General features: G+C 38.2%; 3 protein-coding genes and 1 pseudogene across 5 annotated transcripts; 1 reads left to right on the top strand and 3 right to left on the bottom strand.

Annotated features, from left to right (window-relative positions):
* Positions 1-3,213: 3,213 nt before the first annotated feature.
* Positions 3,214-4,188, top strand: LOC148204509 (uncharacterized). Its single transcript, XM_088111095.1, has one exon. It carries the CDS (start codon positions 3,214-3,216, stop codon positions 4,186-4,188), a length of 975 nt encoding a protein of 324 aa, XP_087967221.1.
* Positions 4,189-5,706: 1,518 nt separating this feature from the next.
* On the bottom strand, positions 5,707-7,296 carry LOC148204510 (uncharacterized; annotated as a pseudogene).
* A 4,253-nt stretch (positions 7,297-11,549) lies between these two features.
* Positions 11,550-14,070, bottom strand: LOC124824544 (uncharacterized). Of its 3 annotated transcripts, none has more exons than XM_088092965.1 (2): positions 13,422-14,070; positions 11,550-11,870 (listed from the first exon to the last, which is right to left on the bottom strand). In XM_088092965.1, the coding sequence occupies exon 1, from the start codon at positions 13,868-13,870 to the stop codon at positions 13,448-13,450; it is 423 nt and encodes a 140-aa protein (XP_087949091.1). In that variant the 5' UTR covers positions 13,871-14,070; the 3' UTR covers positions 11,550-11,870; positions 13,422-13,447. The 3 variants fall into 3 exon arrangements, with proteins under 3 accessions (XP_087949091.1, XP_087949088.1, XP_047152933.1); XM_088092962.1 differs by having other exon boundaries at positions 11,550-11,876; XM_047296977.2 differs by lacking the exon at positions 11,550-11,870 and adding an exon at positions 13,087-13,299 and having other exon boundaries at positions 13,422-14,069.
* A 3,030-nt stretch (positions 14,071-17,100) lies between these two features.
* Positions 17,101-19,136, bottom strand: LOC148204511 (uncharacterized). Its single transcript, XM_088111203.1, has 4 exons — positions 18,306-19,136; positions 17,991-18,214; positions 17,657-17,914; positions 17,101-17,500 (listed from the first exon to the last, which is right to left on the bottom strand). Exons 1-4 carry the CDS (start codon positions 19,134-19,136, stop codon positions 17,101-17,103), a joined length of 1,713 nt encoding a protein of 570 aa, XP_087967329.1.
* Between the last annotated feature and the right edge of the window lie 532 nt (positions 19,137-19,668).

The raw sequence follows: 19,668 nt of genomic DNA on the forward strand, positions 1-19,668 counted from the left end.
AGATTTGATCAGGCAGCTACAAGCCCAGATTGAGGCGCAGGCAAGGACCATACAGGAACAACAGGAGACTCAGCGCAAACAAGCAGAGGAAATTGCAACTTAAGAGCGCAACGACCTCCACCTGAGGTGTCTGCCTCAAACAGGCAGGAAGATAATGAAGGTAGCCGTCATGAGGGGCATTCTAAACCTGGCGGGGGGAAGGAAGGGACCCACATCCCTTTGGCTCACCAACCTACTTCCGTTTACGGAAGCCATCATGCAAACTACTATGTCGGAGAAACCTCCTCCAACATTAGAAAGATACGACGGCTCAGCGAACCCAGATAACCACCTTAGAAACTTCATCGATGCGATGGCATTCTACACGGATAGCGACCCAGTCATTTGTTGAGCTTTCTCCTTGTCTTTGACAGACGAAGCATTTGAGTGGTACCATACTCTCCCTCCAAACACGGTAGATTGTTTTGCCACAATAGAAGCTCTCTTCATAAGACAATATGCCACCAATAGAAAGCAGAAGATGACGCCGACAGAGCTGGTAAACACTAAACAGGAGAAGGATGAAACTCTGAGAGCGTTCATGCAGAGGTACAACGAGACTGCAAGACAAGTGAAAGACGCGAATAACACCTTCATAATAAGCAATTTACCCTCATGTTTAAGACCGGGGTATTTTGCTAAACTATTATACGCTGAACCACCAAAATCTATGGAAGAACTCTAGGAAACGATCGCTAAATTCATACGCATCGAGGATCTCAAAAACTCAAGGAGAAAGCAACAACAAGAAGTTCCCAACAACGGGAACAAGAAGGAGGCGAAGCGATCATCTAATGACAACAAAGGTGAAAGGCCTCCTCGAAAGAAGTTAGCTTGGACACCCAAATATGATCGCTATACTGCTCTTAACGCACCCAGAGCAAAAGTACTCAAAGAGGCCCTGCAAACCAAACTCCTTACAGTTCGAAGGAAATCCTCACCAAAAAATACTGATGAAAGTAAAACCTGTCGTCTCCACCAAAACCATGGTCACGACACGGAAGACTGCAACATAGTAAGAGATGAGATAGAAAGACTTGTCCGTGCGGGATATCTCCAAAAATATGTAAAACGGGAAGCACACAGGGCAATGAGCCCCTCTAGGAGAGGAACTTCGCATAGAAGTCCCGAACGTCTATCTCATAGAGACGATCGACAAAGGCGACGTTCCCGAAGTCGCACTCGAGACCCTATGCGTGAAAGGTCGGTCCGGGGACGAATCGACACCATATCTAGAGGCTTCGCTGGAGGAGGGGCATGGTAGATCGACAATCTCAGTCTACGCCAAATATCACATTCACAGATGCAGACTTCCATGCTCCTGATCCTGATCACAATGACCCCATGGTCATCACTGCCGAGATAACACGATATGATGTCAGTAAAGTGTTAATCGATCAAGGCAGTTAGGTCAACATCTTGTACTGGACCACATTCCTTAAAAGGATATATCCGAAGATCTGATAGCCCCTTTCAATGTGCAGATTGTAGGATTCGCAGGAGAAAGAGTAGATACTCGAGGATATCTCGACTTAAGAACTCGACTCGGGACAGGTAAAGAAGCAAGAGAGCTCAGGGTAAGGTTCTTGCTCATAGAGGCGAACACTTCATACAATGCACTACTAGGACGACCTTGTTTGAACGCCTTCGGAGCCATCGTATCCACCCCTCACTTAGCTATGAAATTCCCGTCGAAAAGAGGTACTATATGTACAGTAAGGGCAGATCAACGGACGGCTCGACAATGTGATGTTATTGGTCTAAAAGTCACACTCTTCGTATCACCAAGAAAAATTAGAGGGGCGGAAACAACAGTGATCGACCTTGACCAAGAACCAACGTTGACAATCGCATTCAACCTCAGGGCGACCTCAAGGCATTCCTACTGGGAAAGGACGAGTCACAAACCACGACCATCGGTGGTAACCTATAGCCGAACGATGAATATAATTTGGCAGAGATGTTGAGAACCAATGCTGACCTATTTGCTTGGGTAGCCGCCGATACGTCGAGAATTCACCCGGAGTAATGACACACAGGTTATCCATTTTTAAAGAAGCACACAAGTCGCTCAAAAGAAACGGAGGTTCGATGAAGAAAAGTGAGGCATCATACAAACAGAGGTCACCAAGCTACTGAACGCTCAGTTCATCAGAAAGGTAACCTACACAACGTGGTTATCAAACGTCGTCATGGTTAAAAAGTCGAACGACCAATGGAGAATGTTTGTCGACTTCACGGATCTCAAAAAAGCGTGCCCTAAAGATTCTTACCCCCTTCCAAGCATTGATCGGTTAGTGGACGGAGCCTCAGGGCACACAGTGTTAAGCTTCCTCAACGCGTATTCAGGGTACAACCAAATCCCCATTTATCTACCAGATCAGGAGAAAACAGCCTTTATAACCGAACGCGCCAATTACTATTATGAGGTAATGTCGTTCGGCCTAAAAAACGCAGGCGCCACCTATTAGTGTCTTATGGATAAAGTTTTCCACCATCAAATAGGAAAATGCATGGAGGTATACGTGGACGACATGGTCGTCAGAAGTCAATCTGTAGAGCAGCATTTCAAAGATCTGGCAGAAGTTTTCCTTCAGGTACGACGATATAATATGCGATTAAACCCATCAAAATGCACCTTTGGTGTACCGGCTAGAAAAATTTTAAGCTTTATGCTAACCTGCAGGGGAATTGAAGGCAATCCAGATAAATGTCGAGCTATCCTAGAAATGCAAAGCCCAACTAATTTGAAGGAGGTGCAGCGTCTAGTTGGCCGACTAACTACTTTATCACGTTTCATTCCGAAATTGGCAGAGCATATCAGACTCATCCTTAAGAACATGAGGAAGGGTGTCACTCAGCATTGGGATGATCAATGCGAAAAAGCTTTCATTGCAGTCAAGGATATCCTCACCAGTCCTCCTATCATGGCTCGACTAGTAGCTAGATCTGATTTGCAGTTGTACATAGCTACATCCAACAATGTTGTAAGTGTCGCTCTTATTCAAGAGACACCGAGTTTTAAGTTGATCTATTTCGTCAGCAAAACTTTACAGGGGGCGGAAGAAAGGTATTCCCAAATTGAAAAGGTGGCTCTGGCTCTGCTAACAAGTAGTAGTACGAACAAATCATCCAATCGCCAAGACTTTCAGGAAGCTTGACCTGACAGGTAGGATGGTCTCATGGTCTGTTGAGCTTTCTGAATTTAGTTTACGCTTCGAACCTCGGGGATCTGTCACGGGCCAACATTTGGCAGATTTTACAGCTGAATTAACACCCATACCCGATAGCTCAGAGCCGCTATGGTATCTTAACGTGGATGACTCCTCGGACAGAAGAGGTGGTGCATCTGGCATTGTGCTGGAAGGACCGAATGGTCTTGTCATCGAGCAAGCCATAACATTTCGATTTCAAACCAGCAACAATCAAGCAGAATACGAAGCTCTGATTGCCGATTTGATTCTAGCCAGAGAATTAGCAATTGCTCGATTGGAGTGTCGAATGGACTCTCAATTGGTTGTCGGTCATATGAAAGGAACTTTCCAGGTCAAAGATAATCAACTACTGTGCTATTTCCATAAAGCTAGTAACCTCCTCAAAGATTTTGTCAACGACAACATTGTCCACGTGCCTAGGGAACAAAATTCCAGGGCAGATCTCCTATATAAGTTGACTCGCTCAAAAGAGAAGACACAACTGTCTTCAGTCATCAAGATGACGCTCGACAAACTTGTAATCGAAGCCTTTGCCACTGATACAGTGACGCCCAAAGCCGATTGGTGGCAAAGCTTACCAAAATTAATGATGAAACAGGAACAGGGAGAAAAGGTTAGTATAGCCGACTCTAAACTCATTGCTCATTTTCTGTGTATAGGTGACGATTTATACAGGCGAGACTATACCGCGCCGCTGCTAAAATGCTTATTGGAAGAAGAGACAGATTACATTTTACGAGAGTTTCACAACGGAATATGTGGTCTACATTCAGGAAAGTGTACGCTCAAGGCCCGAGTATTGCGAGCAGGTTACTACTGGCCAACGATCGACCGTGATTGTGAAACGTTCGTTAAGAAATGTATATCCTGCCAGGCACACGACAAAGATTTTCGAGTCCCTCCTGAAGAGTTGCATGGCATTATCTCGCCATGACCGTTCGCTCAATGGGGAATGGATATAGTTGGACCATTACCAATCGGAAAGCCTCAAAATAAGTTCCTCTTTGTAGCGGTCGATTACTTCACAAAATGGATTGAGGCTGAGGCATTGGCGGTCATAAGCGCTCAACGGGTACAGAAATTTATCTGGCACTTGATCTGCCGATTCGGTCTACCTCAGAAAATCATCAATGATAATGAACGACAATTCATTGAAAAGAAGCTGGAAGAATTCCTTAAGAACTTAGGAATCAAACATGTTACCAGCTCGGTAGAACACCCTCAAACAAATGGGCAAGCTGAAGCGGCCAACAAAGCTGTAATTATAGAGTTGAAAAAGCGGCTCGGTGAAGCCAAAAGCTTATGGGTAGAAGAGCTACCAGAAGTACTATGGGCGTACAGGTGCACCCCTCACGGATTCACTGGAGAAACTCCATTCAACCTCACATATGGCACAGACACCATGCTTCTAGTGGAAGTAGGAGAACCATCATTAAGGTGAGGCATACAAAATATGAACTTCAACAACAAGCAGTTGCAGATGAACCTCGACATGCTACCTGAACGTCAAGAGGTCGCCACAATTCGCGAGGCAACTCAAAAATGAATACTCTCCCGCCGGTACAATACCAGGGTCAGACCTAGAGCCTTCAAAGAAGGGGACCTCGTATGGTGAAAAAGAGGGGAAGCAAGGAAAAATTAAGCTCATGGAAAGCTACCGGCCAAGTGGGAATGACCGTTCCACATCACAGAAGATTTAATGAATGAAGCATATAACCTCGAGCTCCTTGATGGACAAGCTATTCTAAACACCTGGAACACAACTCATCTTAAATTTTATTTCAGTTGAAAATTTTTTTCTCATGTTTATGAAATATTACTCCTCCATTTACAGTAATAAAATTTTATCCATTTTCACTTCTATCGTATAGATCATCTTCAAGAAAAACACAAGCAGGTTGCTTTCAATCTACAAGTTTCACAAACTTGCTGAAACATGATATAATTACTCAATGATCACACCTCGAACGCAAACAATGAGAGCGGACGCTAGAGAACCGTTCATGATAAGGCACTCAACCAAGGAAACACTCACAAACCTGGTAGATGTTCGCCCTAGAACACTCAAGCGCATTGCATATAGGGATACACTCCCTCTGGTAAATGTTCGCCCTAGAACACCCAGGTGCATTGCATATCGGGATACACTCCCTCTGGTAGATGTTCACCCTAGAACACCCAGAACATCAAACCTAGGGAACCATCCCTTAGTCTACGTTAAGTTCACCCAAGAGCACCTAACCCGTACTAACATAAAGGCAATCTACCGATTACTAAACGATAATAATATTCGACAGTAGATAGTCATCGCAGTTATATTAAGTAATCGACACAAGTAATTACCACAAGTATATACAAAATAGGAAAATGCAAAAGTCATGGAAGCAACAGGTACCTAGTACCTTAAGTGCATGCAAAAAAGTACGCGGCGTAAACACAACAATTCCAAAGCCTAATCTATTACAACATTAGCAGCATTAGAAGAGGGGACTACAAAAGCCTCTTCCCTGATCTCCTCAGCAACGGCCATTTCTGCGATGACTTCTTCTTCAACTCCAACAGGATCAGATTCCAGAAGAGCGCCTTCAGAAATCTCACTTAAGGGTACCAGACGCCCCTTATATACATCTTTCCTTGGGTCGAAATCAACCCCTTTAGTAGATATGTTGATGAGATGAGATACTTGTCTCAAGGCCTTCTTGAAACCCCAAGTATGCTCTAACACAATTGCTTCACCCATCTCCTCTTTTAACTCCTTATCTTTAGCAGTAGTAAGGAGTAGGGCGTCCCTTTCTGCCCTCAACGCAGTAACGTCGCTCTTCTGGTTAGAGACCTCCTTCCTCGCTTACTCTAAATCAGCCATCAGTTGGTCGCACTCTTTCTTCAGCTCGAAGCCGACCTTCTACACGTTCCCCAACAGTACGCAAGCCTCATTCAGCAGCTCCTCGGACTATTTTTGTTTCTGCTCACATTGAGAATGAGCATCCACTGCTTCCTTCAGCTGCATCTGAACTTTTTGCAACTCAACTCTCAGGACGCCTCTATCTGAAGCATACGCCAGATGCCAAGTCACCATAGCCGCTCGACTCGCAAACTCCAGGGTTGTATCAGCCATCTGTTGCTCGGTCATTTTTTCGATTACCTTCTTCTCAGGTTCGTCCAGATTGAAGGCAATCTTGTGGCCTAAATTGAACGTTGGATCCCACACGCCACTTGGAATATGGCGATTGCTAGGCTCTTCGACATCCTTCATTTTCTTGGAACCCGCTGGCTGGTCAACGACTTGTCCTCCCTTACGCTTCCTTATCAACTGTCGATCTTCGACGACCATCACATTTGGGGAAGGAGGACGCTCGACCTGCGAAGGATTGGTGGCCTTTTCTTTTACAGCACATTCAGCAACCGTCTGACCATCACGAACGCTGCTCGGTTTGGGATCACTCATGGCGTTAAACCAATCACGTATGGGACCTTTTCTTCCCATGATATCGGCAGGCAAGTAGCAGTATCCACAGATCAATCACGGTTAGATAACAATCAAAGATGTCAGTAAGAAGAACATACCAAATACCCTTGAGCCAAAATCATCATGCTTAAGACAATTTATAATTCGGCGAGAAGAAAAGGGGCATGGCAGCGGGGTCAAAACATTCAAAGCATCCAGTTTTTCCATAATCATTTTATCTTCAGACCACGAGGTAAATTTCAGAGGGTCTTGCGTCCAGTAAAGCGGAAACCTAGGGTTGTTATCTTCATTGAAAAAGAACGGGCGACCTAACTCCGCGATCGTCACTCTAAAGAATTTATCCTTAAAACCTCTAAATGATTGGGAATACAATTCTAAAATGGCATTCCCAGACTCAAAAATCAAAGAAACCCAACCCCTCTTCGCGACTGGGGGAGCCCTAAAGAAGTGCAAAACCAGGGATGGGGTCGGTCTAATGGCCAAAGCTTGGCACATAGCGGCGAAAGCCTGGATATACCCCCAACTGTTTGGGTGTAACTACGTGGGGGCAAAGTTTAGGGCTTTCAACACATCCATCTGAAAAACGCTCAGAGGCAACCTCACATACATATCATAAAACATACAAGAATAGATATAAAAAAAATCGTCGACAAAGTTCTCTTTCCCGTGAAAAACCCTTTCATTCCCCCGACAAGTATTCAACTTTATGCAAGATTTATAACCTAGGGTTCTAAGGATACAACTATTCTCTACCCAATCTTGCAATACAAGTTTGCTCTTAAACAGACTAGCAAAATCACTTACATCGCGGGATGCCCAGTAGTAACCACTAACACTAGGCGACAACAAAGATGGATTTTCTGGATTCTCGGTGACGACATTACCGTATAAAAGCGCACTTTCACCACTAAGTATTGTGGTGATTTCGCGATGAATTCTGGCAGACGACGCTCCCAACGCTTCGACGTTGCTACTTTGCCCCCTTTCTTCCCCCGACTCCGGAGTGCAATCTAAAACAGTGCAAGGATCCATGGTTACTTGATAAGTGCGGAAGAGAAGGAGAGGGAAATCGGAGAAAGCAGAAACTGACGCAGAAATGATAAGTGACGGTTGAATGCCTTAGGCTTTTCTCAAATATCCTTTCGCATTAATGAAGGGAAAACTGACATACAGCGTTGTATGCTGCAGGATCAAGACAATCCAACAACTCTGTTTTTTAGCCGTTACAACTGCCTCCAAAGTGGGAAAACCTAAAGCGTCAAAATGAAACGGTGCGCAACAACTACTCACCCAACGAACATAACTCAGAAGTCTTGTAGTCAACCTACCCGTACAGACCGCAATGGTTAACTCGGACTTGGGGGGCATTATGTATAGTATGATATCTAAACCGAGCGGTTATCAACCAAAACCGATCGCTCTACCCACTGTAGAAACGACTCGCCAACTCTACCAAACGCTCGTCAACTCTTCCAAAGGTAAAAGTACTCGTCAAACCATGATAATCAGGTCAGCGCACGTTAAAAGTCAAGCGACACTACGACACTCAATCAATCTGACCAAGTCAGGTTCCGCGAACGCTCAATTATGTTAAACGATATTGGGCTAATTAGTCCAACAATTAAATAATTGAACCAATAGTCCAACAAAAGAGGAGATAGTCCTAAATAATCATACTGAAACACAGTTAATAGTAAAAGTATATTTAAAATTAAATAAAAAAGTATAATATTTTTAATGAATTTTCATAATTATTTTGAATGGTGTGTATAAAAAGAATGTAAAAAATAGAGGGAAAGAATGATAAAATATTAAAGAGAATACTTGAAACATGTGAGAAATAATTGAATATGATCCTATTTTTAATTAATTTATCATTATTTTATTTATTAATACTGTTGTAATAAAAAAAGTGAAAAATATATATAATTAATTATAGTGCCCGTAATTATTTATATATAAAACACTATTATTTTTAACAATGTAATATAGATTATAAGTAAAATTAGTGAGTAAATTTTTTGTGATATGCTTATAAAAGCTCTCTCTCATCTCTTTTATTAAATCATTGAAATCAGCAGTGATCTCCACTTTCGTCACAGAACTGCTGCCTGTGGTGAGATATGAAGGTGTTTATTGTTTATTTGATTACAAAGACTAAAACACCCTCATCACACCAACGAATCTGATTGGAGAAGATCGGATGATTGGTCTTCTCCGTACTCTAAGCACTCCATCTTTATTAACCATAATAATTAATTGATATAATTTTGGTTAATAATAATTTAAATAATAATATACAAATTATTATTTAAGAAAATGTATTTAAAATTTATTCCAACAAATTTCTTTTATAATTTTTATTTTTATATTTTTATTTCTTAAAATTATAAAGAACAGATTCAATTCTATTTTAATATAAGTTTCACTACTTACATTTAAATTCATATTATCTTTCTTTATAAAAGCATTTTGACAATCATCTATTTTTATCGATTCAAATATTTTTTTTTAATCTATTACGTTATTCATAAATTTTCAAACTTTTTCTTTCAAATCTTTTCATCGATTCCTTTAAATCTTTTAACTCAAATAAAATCATAATTTGTACTTCATTTTCTCAAAATCATCCACCATCCATCCTCTCTTACGATTGTATTTTTGTGTGGAGATGGATTTGAGAAAGAATGAATGGATGCATTTGAATAGATTTGAAAATAGAGTTTGTGTTTTTTTAAAGAATTTGAAAGCAGAAGTGAGTGAATTTGGAGATGAAAGTTTGTTATTGATTTGATTGTGTGATAGATAAAAATAAATAAATTTTAATATATAGTAAATAAATATCTCTAAATTTTCTCCAACGATAAAAGTAATACGAAATGATTTTTGGATAAGTGGATATTGTTTTTTTGGTATCCAATAAATTTGAAAACAAATTATTAATAATATTAATAAATAAAGAATACATGTATTTTGATATAAAAAAATAAATATTTAGATATTAATTAATTGTAAAAGTTGGTTAAACCAGTAATATTCAATTTTGTCAATAAAAATAATTGTACAAGTTATGCTTTTTATTCATAAAAATTATTATTATTCTTAAACAAACCATTTTCAAAAAATCGATTCCAAGTTCTAAGAGAATGGATTTCCATCGTCCAATATGATATCATGGAATTAATTCTAATAAATCAGAACCGATTTAATCAGACCTTAAGAACTTATAGAATTGGTTCCAAAAACTCCTTGAATATATTCCCTAGTTGTTCAAGTCATGGTAGTTTCCATCCATGTCATTTTTGTTCACCGTTATCGCTGTGTTTATTGCACAATGCAACTCACTCTTTGTCCTTCATGGATTCCTTACCATGAACCAAGAACAGCTTCCATGTGATGCTTTTGTAAGCTTAGTTTTCTAAAATAACATCATTCACTCGTAAATCTCATCACATGAAGTGAGATGAAATAAGTGGCTTATCCCATTAATTTGCGCCACCTTTTTCATCCAAATTCACGTAAACAAACACATACAATCATGGCTAATCTGTATTTGTCATTCTCTTTTAATAGTGAACCCACACAAAATAACACAGTCTCAAATCCAACCCTCAATCCAAACACAACCTTACGCTATGATCACACGAGGAAACACAACCTTACCCTATGATCGCACAAGGGAATTTAGAAATTACACTAATTTGGCATAACAATTTTGAAGTGTAAATTTCATTCCAATGTGTTGATTTGAGGACAAGGACAAATATTTGCTAGATTTCCTCAAAATCCCATCTCTCTAAACTTATGAGAATAAACTATCATTTTATCATTATCACGTGTCATCAAATTTATTCAAGTTTTATATCTGTGTAAGTATTCTGTGTTGTTTGTGGTAGGAGAGAATCAATTTTGTAACTGATTCTCATTCATATGTGTGTGAGTAGGAGAATCCATTATGAAACCCATTACCATGAGTGAGACTATGTAAGTTTGCATTGGGATTGAATGGGAGGAACCATAGGATCCTTGGGTTTATATTACAATAGGAAAATCTTCTTTTAACAACTTTTTTTGATAACCTTTTTATAACACCTTACGTAATTTGTGATTGGTCCGTTTCAAATATACAAACCAATAAAACATTGACATATAATCTATTATCAAAAAATTGTTAAAAAAATTGTTAAAATATCGAGATCCATTACGATAATAATAATATATATATACATTATAATAATAAATAATAAAAATGTTAATATATTATGTATATAATAATAATAATAATAATGCATTACATAATAATAACATATTATGTATAATAATAATATTATTATTAATAACTAATAATAATATTATTAATTAATAATAATAATAAATAATATATAAACTTTTATTATAAAAATAAGATAATATTATTATATTTTAATATATTAAAACTTTTTTTATCTAGCATATTAAACAAATTATTCATAAATTTCACCTTCAAATCCATTTACTTTTACCACCAAATCTTTTCAAAAAAAATTATACAAATTTTATCTTCAAATCTACTTAAATTCATCTATTTATTATTTAAAATCCATTCTCTTAATTAAATAAGCATATCCTTGGAGTTATGAAAATCCTATAAACTTTTATATATACAAAATAAGGAAAAAATAGATAAAATACCTAATAAAATTACGAAGGCTTACCAAAGAGAACAGTAACTATTTATTTAAAAAAACTAATTTTAATTATATAAACAATCATCACCCTATAAACTTTAAAGATATATAATTGCTTAGTATCTAAATATATATGTCAATTTTATGTCATGAGCTTTATAATTTAATTTAAATACTCATTCATCAATAAAAGTTTATGATTATAGTTATTTCTACATATCGTCTTATTAAATATAAAAGACATAATCGAATACTTTAATAATTTAAAACTAAAAATGTGTTCAAACTATTCATGTATTGATATTTTCCTCTGTACATTTATGCTCAGCAGTGTAGTCCTTTTTCTTTATTGCACCTTTTAAATGTTGTGGAGTCTTCAATGACTTCAAGTTGACTGCTAGCAGCGATATCATAAATATTTCTAAACCTTTTGCATCGGACTGTGTTTTTCTTTTAAGATTGGACTGAGTTCTTGTCCCAATTCTGTAACTATTAAAGATATTTATCTAATTTTAGAGCATCTTTGAAATGATCAGTAGACAAAAAATTTATATAGATAATTATCTAAAAAAAGAAAAAAGTTATATATTTTCTACTTTGAATACTCTATAGGAATAGAATTTATATGGATAAAGTTATTCTTAATTAATTTTAGGAGAAAACAGTATAGGAAGCTATATAAAAACTAATTATAACATATGAAAACTTACTGTTTTCTTTCTTTTTATTTTTTTTAAAGGTTTATGAAAACCTGTTAAAAAATGTAACTTTTTCTAAATTCCCATGATAGTTTTTTTTTCCATACAATAACCTCCATTGATTACTTAAATTATATTAACCTAACACCATACTGAAATAAAAAAGAAAAACACATTGCATAAAGTTGAAGAAACAGATTTTGTGGATTTAAAATAAAAACATTAAGTGCCGACAATTTGTTACAGATATTTTAGAACATTAAAACTTAGATCATAATTTAGCCATAATTTTTAAAATAGTCTTCATAAAAATTAAAGAAAAAAAGTTAGGTATTTCAATTAAATAAATTAGAATCATTCAAAAACGTCAACATATTTGGATAGAAGACTACTGAGAGAAAAGTTTAGCTCCGGACTTTTCTTATATATGAGTGATTCCTCCTTTAAGTTAATATAATGAGAGAAACAGACCGTTGGGAGGTGTGGACCAAAAACTGAGGAAATTAATACAAATGAGGGAATGGCTATATTGCAGGTTGTTGGCTATTAAATTTCCTATTCTTTTGACTCTCAAACCAAACCCACCCTATTCAATTTCAATTCAACTCCGCGTTTAGCCCAGCAACACCACCACTCCCTTCACATCATACCTCATGACATCACGCAATGAACCGTCCCAGGCCGTTCACGCGTTTTCGTCTATATTTTCTCAGTTTTTAATTCTTTCAATTCCAAATTGCAGATATCGTACACAGACAATTTCAACCAATCATTCAAAATCTCTTATTGTATTATATTATAATAATAAAATTAAAAAGAACAAGTCAAAAGTAAGGGTGATTGCTTGTTCCTATGCAAAACTGAAAAAGAAACCTATGTCCGTTACAAGTTTTTCTCTTTCCGTTCCTGATACGTAGGAAAAAATATCTTATATTATTCCAGTCTCGGCTCCCCGCACAAAAAAAGTTTAAGGAAGAAAAAAAGTGTTGCAGTCCATGAAATTAAGAATGGTAGCTCGATTCATATTTGAAAAATAATAGTGCAGTGACAATGGAATTAAAAAAAACAACATAGGTTTTCTATGAAAAACAACTATAGGTTTTCCATGAAAAACAAGAGTTATTATCATAACAACTAGTGAACTTAGTCCTACAAATTTTACTTCTTCTACTACTACTTCTTCATTCTTCAATCTTCAGTCCCTAACCTAACACCTAAAAGCCACATGTCACGGTAGAGGATGTACAGAAGATGTTAACAACTACGTTATGTGCAATTTCATACTTTCCTAATAACGGCTTAAACGAAACCCTGGCATCACGAAACTTAAACGTACCTTTTAACAATGGAGTCGCGATGATTTTAAGAGCGAGCCATCATCTTCTTGAATTCCTCGAAATTAACGCTGCCGTCACCGTCAGCGTCAACGTTGCTGATCATTCTCCGGCAGTCGCTGAGGGAGCACTTCTCGCCGAGCTTACAGAGCACGTCGTGCAACTCCTTCGCGGTGATGAGGCCGTTCTTGTCGACGTCGTAAAGATCGAACGCGTCGCGCAGCTCCTTCGAGTCGTCGTTTCCGGCGTCATTGCAGTGGAAGTCCGCGAACTCCTTGAGATCGATGTAACCGTCGCCGTTCTTGTCGAGCTCCTCCATCATGCGCTTCAGTTCCTCTTTCGTCGTTTTGGATCCGAGCGTGCCGAGCATGTCTCGCAGCTCTGTGATAGAGATTTTTCCGTCGCCGTTCGTGTCAAACTTGTTGAAGATCTGGCGCACTTCGTCATCCATGGCGTTGTCTCACTGCTCCTTGACCTTGAGTGAGAAACGAAAATGAAAATCTGTCCTAAGCTCGGATTAGGGTTTGCTTGTTGGAGTTTTGTTCTCACGCTAAACGGAACGGCGTTATTTATGGTTGGGTTGTTGTATTTATAGTGAGCCGTTTTTTTCACGCGGTTTCTTGCTTAACGCGTCCATGACGATGTGAGAACCCTACAAATAAGAGAGTGGGGAGTGGTGAGTTTGATCAACGGCAGTTGAGTGTATTAGAAGAGAAGGAATAGCGACGTGACACTTATCCAATAACATCGTGACGCGTGTCAGTACACGTGATGGAGTGCACAAGAAGATATTTTGTTCTGGGAGAATGGAAACAAGATATTCAAAAACAATTTTGTCATTAATCATTTAAAAGGTGATCTTATCTTTTGTTATTAAATTTAGAAAAGATTAACATGTTTCAAACATAAAAAGTATTAATTAAGGAATAAAATAAATAATATATATCACAGAATTAAAATGGTTTCGATTTTGTGAATTTATTTAATATCTAAAAAGGAATTTTCTAATTGCGTTGGAGCAAATTTCTTTTTATTCAGAAGGAAAAAAATAAAGATAATTAAAAGTATCTACTATCATGAAAGCGTGAAAGTTATTTAATATTTTTTTCATTTAAAATATTTTATATAACATACTTCTTATTATTACACGTGAATGCGCATTAAAAATTTGTGTGAAGTAAATTAATCCTTCGTAATTGAAATAAATCAATAAGCATGGTTGTGATCCGTATACAAAAGAATCTTCAGTATTATGGTACGTAGTCACAAGATCACATTTACTTTTTTATTGTTTAATTTTATGATAATCTATATGTTGACCTTAATTATTGGATTATTTCAATAAGTGTATCAAGTTGAATATATAATTTTACAACTTGTAATACTTGTTCACATGCTTACGACATCATTTGTAATTGATAATTAAATTTAAATTTTTCTCGTTTTTCAAAATTTAAATGTGAAAATGATTTATGAGCTATTATATATTTATTGTATTACATAAGTGTTAAGGCACCTTTTTGGCATTCATGAATATTAGGTTTAATCCTTTAGTACATCCCTATTTATGTACGAATGTCTCAATTGGGTCCTCGTTTTTTAAAGTGTATCAAAATGGTCCTTAATTTTGAAAATTCATATCAATTGAGTCCTTCCCGTTAAGTTGGGTGGACGGCGTTTAAAAAATTGATGACTGAGATGCTGAGATGAGGAAATGTTACTGACGTGGCATTGAGCTGGCTTTAAAAAGAGTTTTTTTATGGTAAATCAAAACGCAACGTTTTGATTTTGAACACAATCAGTGAGTGTTTTATGAGAAGGAGAAATCCCTAAATTGCAGAGGGTTTTGTCGAGGGTTTTCGGATGTCTTTTGTGGTTCGAAAAGGAGAAATCCCTAAATTGCAGAGGGTTTTGTCGAGGGTTTTCGGTAGAATCAGGAAGGTGTTGGCGGTGAAGCACGTGGAAAGCAGTGGCGAAAGTGTTCCAAGTGAACCATAAAGAGAAGGAGAAATCCCTAAATTGCAGAAATCCCCAAATCGGTTGACGCAGGTGGGTGGGTTTAAGAACGCAGTTCTTCGACGCAGGTGGGTGGGTTTAAGAACGTAGTTGTTCGTCGCAGGTGGGTGGGTTTAAGAACGTAGTTGTTCGAAGACGATGTCGAAGGAGCATTCTTGTTGTTCGTCGACATGCAGTGTGTGGCGGAAGGAAAACCGTAATTTGTGTTCACCGATTTGCCACTGTGGACTGAGATGCGCGCTGAGAACTGCTAAAACTTTGAAGAATCGTGGCAAGCAATTTTGGGGATGCTCGAAGTATAAGGTATGATTTATTTGACGTTTGTATTATGTGGAAGTGTTTTTGAGAATCAATTGTTGTTTATACAGAATGGTGCTGAAGAGGGTGGTTGCAACTACTTCAAATGGTTCAATGATGTTGTGGAAGAGGAAAGGGGCAAATGCTTAAAGTGTGAAGGAAACAAAGAAAGTTCGGTGCACAGTGAAGAAATGGATAGTAATAGGAAAATTTTAGTTAAGTTTGAGAAATCTTTGTTGGTTGTTCAAAACTGGATGAAGGTGTTGATATTTTTGGTTTTTCTTTTATGTGTAATAAATACAATTTGCGTATCAATGTTGATGAGAATGGGCTGATGGGTTGTAACCGTGTTGTACTTTTCTTCCATTTCAATGAAAGTCAGACTTCTTACTACTGAAAACTTTATTTTTGTTATGAAATGTGATGAGTAAAAATAATGTTATTATGTTGAAGTTGTAATGTTTTTATGAGTCTAAAAAATTCTGCATATCTGAGGTGTTTTTATGAGTCTAATACAATCTGCATTGGTCAGGGTCACTGTTTTATGAGTGTATATATTGCTATCATAGACCTCCTTTGTGGACGAGCGTCCTATTATCGCTGGCCGACCATGCACCGAACGTCGTCTGTGGACGAGCGTTTTTTTTCTCGCTGAGGGAGCGTTGTCTAATGCGTCCATAGTGGACGAGCGTCCACAGTGGACGAGCGTGCTCTTATCGCTTGGTCAGCGTCGTCTCGAGCATCCACAGTGGACGAGCGTGCTGTTATCGCTTGGCCAGCGTCCTGTCGAGCGTCAACAGTGGACGAGCGTGCTCTTATTGGTTGGCCAGCGTGGTCTCGAGCATCCACAGTGGACGAGCGTGCTCTTATCGCTTGGCCAGCGTCCTGTCGAGCGTCAACAGTGGACGAGCGTGCTCTTATTGCTTGTCCAGCGTCGTCTCGAGCATCCACAGTGGACGAGCGTGCTCATATCGCTTGGCCAGCGTCCTCTCGAGCGTCAGCAGTGGACGACCGTGCTCTTATCGCTTGGGCAGCGTCCTCTCGACCATCCAGAGTGGACGAGCGTCCTCTTATCGGTGGGCGACGAGTTATTTAAAAAAGAAGACATCATAATTATTTACAAAAGAAGACAAAAAAGAGGATTTAACATCAAAATTAGCATTAAGTTGCTGTGTAACCAAAGTACTGTCTAATACAAAAAGAGCACCAAGTTGCTGTGTAATACAAAACGAGCACCAAAGTACTGTCTAATACAAAAAGAGCACCAAGTTGCTGTGTAATACAAAACGAGCACCAAAGTACTGTCTAATACAAAGAGACATTAAAAGTTGTTCATTTATCCCCTTAAACTGCAGCTTCTTCTTCATTTCATGATGGGATGTTTGGTTGAGTTGATGGGTTACTTTGTTGTGTTTGTTGTGCTTTGGTGCAAGAAGTCCTATTGTGGCCGACTTCCTTACAAATGCCACATCTTTTCTTGAAACCACCCTTCCTCATTCTTTTGTCATCCTTCACCAACTCCCATTGCTCCAACCTTCGCTTCTTCTTTGGTCTTCCAGGCAAAGTTCTTTTTGGTGGAGGGAGAACATCTTCATATGTGGTAATCTCCCACATATTGTTACCATTTATTGGATAGATAATTGAAGAGTATGTTTCTTCATATGTTGACTTCCTAAAACAACATGGAATGAATTCCTCTGCATCAAGATTTAGGAATTTCATAGCAGCTAACGAGTGGCAACATGGTATGGCAGTGATTTCCCACTTCCTGCATGTACACAAATTTTCATCTAAATTGACTACAAATTTGTCACCGGCTTGGGACACATGTCGAACTTCAAAAATCCAAACAAGAAACACATTATAATCATAAACCACTAACACATTTAAAAAGAAATCATAAGTCAACAAACCTCATTCTTACCACGGTATCCAATATTTAGTTAACTGAGACTCCTTCTTTAGTCTAGTCTTTATTTTTGGACAAATGTTCCCAGAAAGTGATTGACTTTTTGTCCTGTTAGTTGCCCATCTCTTCATCAAGTAAAGCCGGATTTCCTCCATCATGGTTACGATTGGCTTAGACCTTGTATGCAGCATTACACTATTGAAAGCCTCCGACAAGTTGTTAACCAAAGTATCACACTGAGCCTTGCTGCTGAATCTTGATCTTGACCAGTACCTACAACATATATATGTTCATCAATGTTACTGTGAATATTTGGCAGATTTTTAAGAATAGAAATTTAAATAAACACCTGGGAGGGATTTTTAACAAGTATTTGAAAGCCTCATCGTTAAGCTGTTTAATATTTCTCATTTCTGCTTCCCATGCTTGTGGATGGGTTGCTGTAGCTGCCTTCCACATCAAACGCTTGAGTTGTTTTCCAGGGAATTTCTTCCTAAAATTAGCGTATAAGTGCCTAACACAGAAACGTTGATCAACTCCAGGCACGACTTCTTGTACAACTTGTAGTAGTCCCTGTTGAATCAAATTATGACAGTGTTGTTAGAGATATGATTTCAACCTCAAAGATAATTAACATAATCGGGGAATAGGTCATGTGCATTACCTTTTGCTGGTCCGACATGAATGTAAATGATGAACTTACTTCCTCCCCACCGAGATCTTCAACCAGAAGTTGAAGGAACCATTTCCAAGTATCCTTGTTCTCTACTTCGACCACGGCATACGCAAGAGGTAACATTTGATCATTTGCGTCTCTACCAACAGCAGTTAACATTTCACCACCATACTTTCCTTTCAGAAAAGCACCATCCAACCCAATTATTGGCCTGCAGGACACAAAACTATCCTTGCAGGCCTTCATACATGTATAAAACCTCATAAAACTGATTCCATCCACATTCTCTTCAACTTTGACTTTTACTGTGGATCCTGGATTACGAACTAAAACCTCATTGGCATAATCATAAATCCTTCTATATTGGTCTTTGAAAGACCCATCAACATTTTCTGAAGCAATGGCCTTTGCCCTATAAGCCATACATCTAGATACACCCACATTCCATTTTCGATTTATCTTCTCACGAATTTCCTTTCCCTTTACTTGTGGATTTTCTCTAACAGTTTTTTCCAACCTTTTACTGAGCCATTTTGCATTAACTAATCCTAATTTGTGCTCTCTACTACATTTGTGGTCATCAACAATAGTCCTTAATTGCCACGTATGAAAGGCTTCCATATAACCACAATATGCCATCCAGGGGCACTCTCCTTTAGCACCCATACATTTTACCCTCATTCTCTTCTTATCATTTTTAATATATTTAATATTTCTGCCATTTTCTATTGCATATGTTTTAATGGCATCCACAAAGTCTTCCTTGTTAGCAAAATAAGTTCCCACATCCCATTTATAATCTACCATTGTCTTAGGCATGCAGAAGGTTACAAACTTCCCATAACCCTCCTCTTCCGCATCTTCTGCTTCACTTTCTGCTCCACTGTCTAATTCATCAGATTTCCATTCATCATCGGACAAACCTCTATGATGATCACTATTGATTCCATGATCCACATCACTATCATCAGATTGCACATCAACTTCAACATTACCAAACCAATCTGCCACTCTATCTCCTACCTCCTCTTCTAAATCACACTCAACATTAACATGAACCAGACCTTCCATACAGTCGTAATTAACCTCCTCATTGCCATCATCATGACCACTACTGGTCCAGCTTCCAACATCACAACCATCCTCTTCAACCTCACCCACACCAACATGTGTTTCAATTTCTCCTTCAACAACATCATCATCCTCACCTCTCTCACCTTCATTAACAGCCACCTCAAATTCTCTTTCACTGTGTTGTTCACATTCTGTTTGAATTTCTCCTTCAACAACATCATCAGCCTCAACTCTTTCTTCTGACACCACAACAGCCTCAACATCATCACCCTCACCA

Source organism: Vigna umbellata, chromosome 1 (genome assembly GCF_029865625.1).
Source record: "Vigna umbellata cultivar VRB3 chromosome 1, Vumbellata_1.0, whole genome shotgun sequence".
NCBI classification, from domain to species: Eukaryota; Viridiplantae; Streptophyta; class Magnoliopsida; order Fabales; family Fabaceae; genus Vigna; species Vigna umbellata.

Bases quoted from the DNA above. Each gene is read 5' to 3' on its own strand.
- LOC148204509 (XM_088111095.1), top strand. From the start codon at position 3,214: ATGGTCTCATGGTCTGTTGAGCTTTCTGAATTTAGTTTACGCTTCGAA.
- LOC124824544 (XM_088092965.1), bottom strand. From the start codon at position 13,870: ATGGATGACGAAGTGCGCCAGATCTTCAACAAGTTTGACACGAACGGC.
- LOC148204511 (XM_088111203.1), bottom strand. From the start codon at position 19,136: ATGCCTAAGACAATGGTAGATTATAAATGGGATGTGGGAACTTATTTT. The intron at 18,215-18,305 runs GTAATGCACATG...TTGATTCAACAG, and splicing joins TCATGTCGGACCAGCAAAAG to GGACTACTACAAGTTGTACA. The intron at 17,501-17,656 runs GTAAGAATGAGG...GTGTACATGCAG, and splicing joins ACTAAATATTGGATACCGTG to GAAGTGGGAAATCACTGCCA.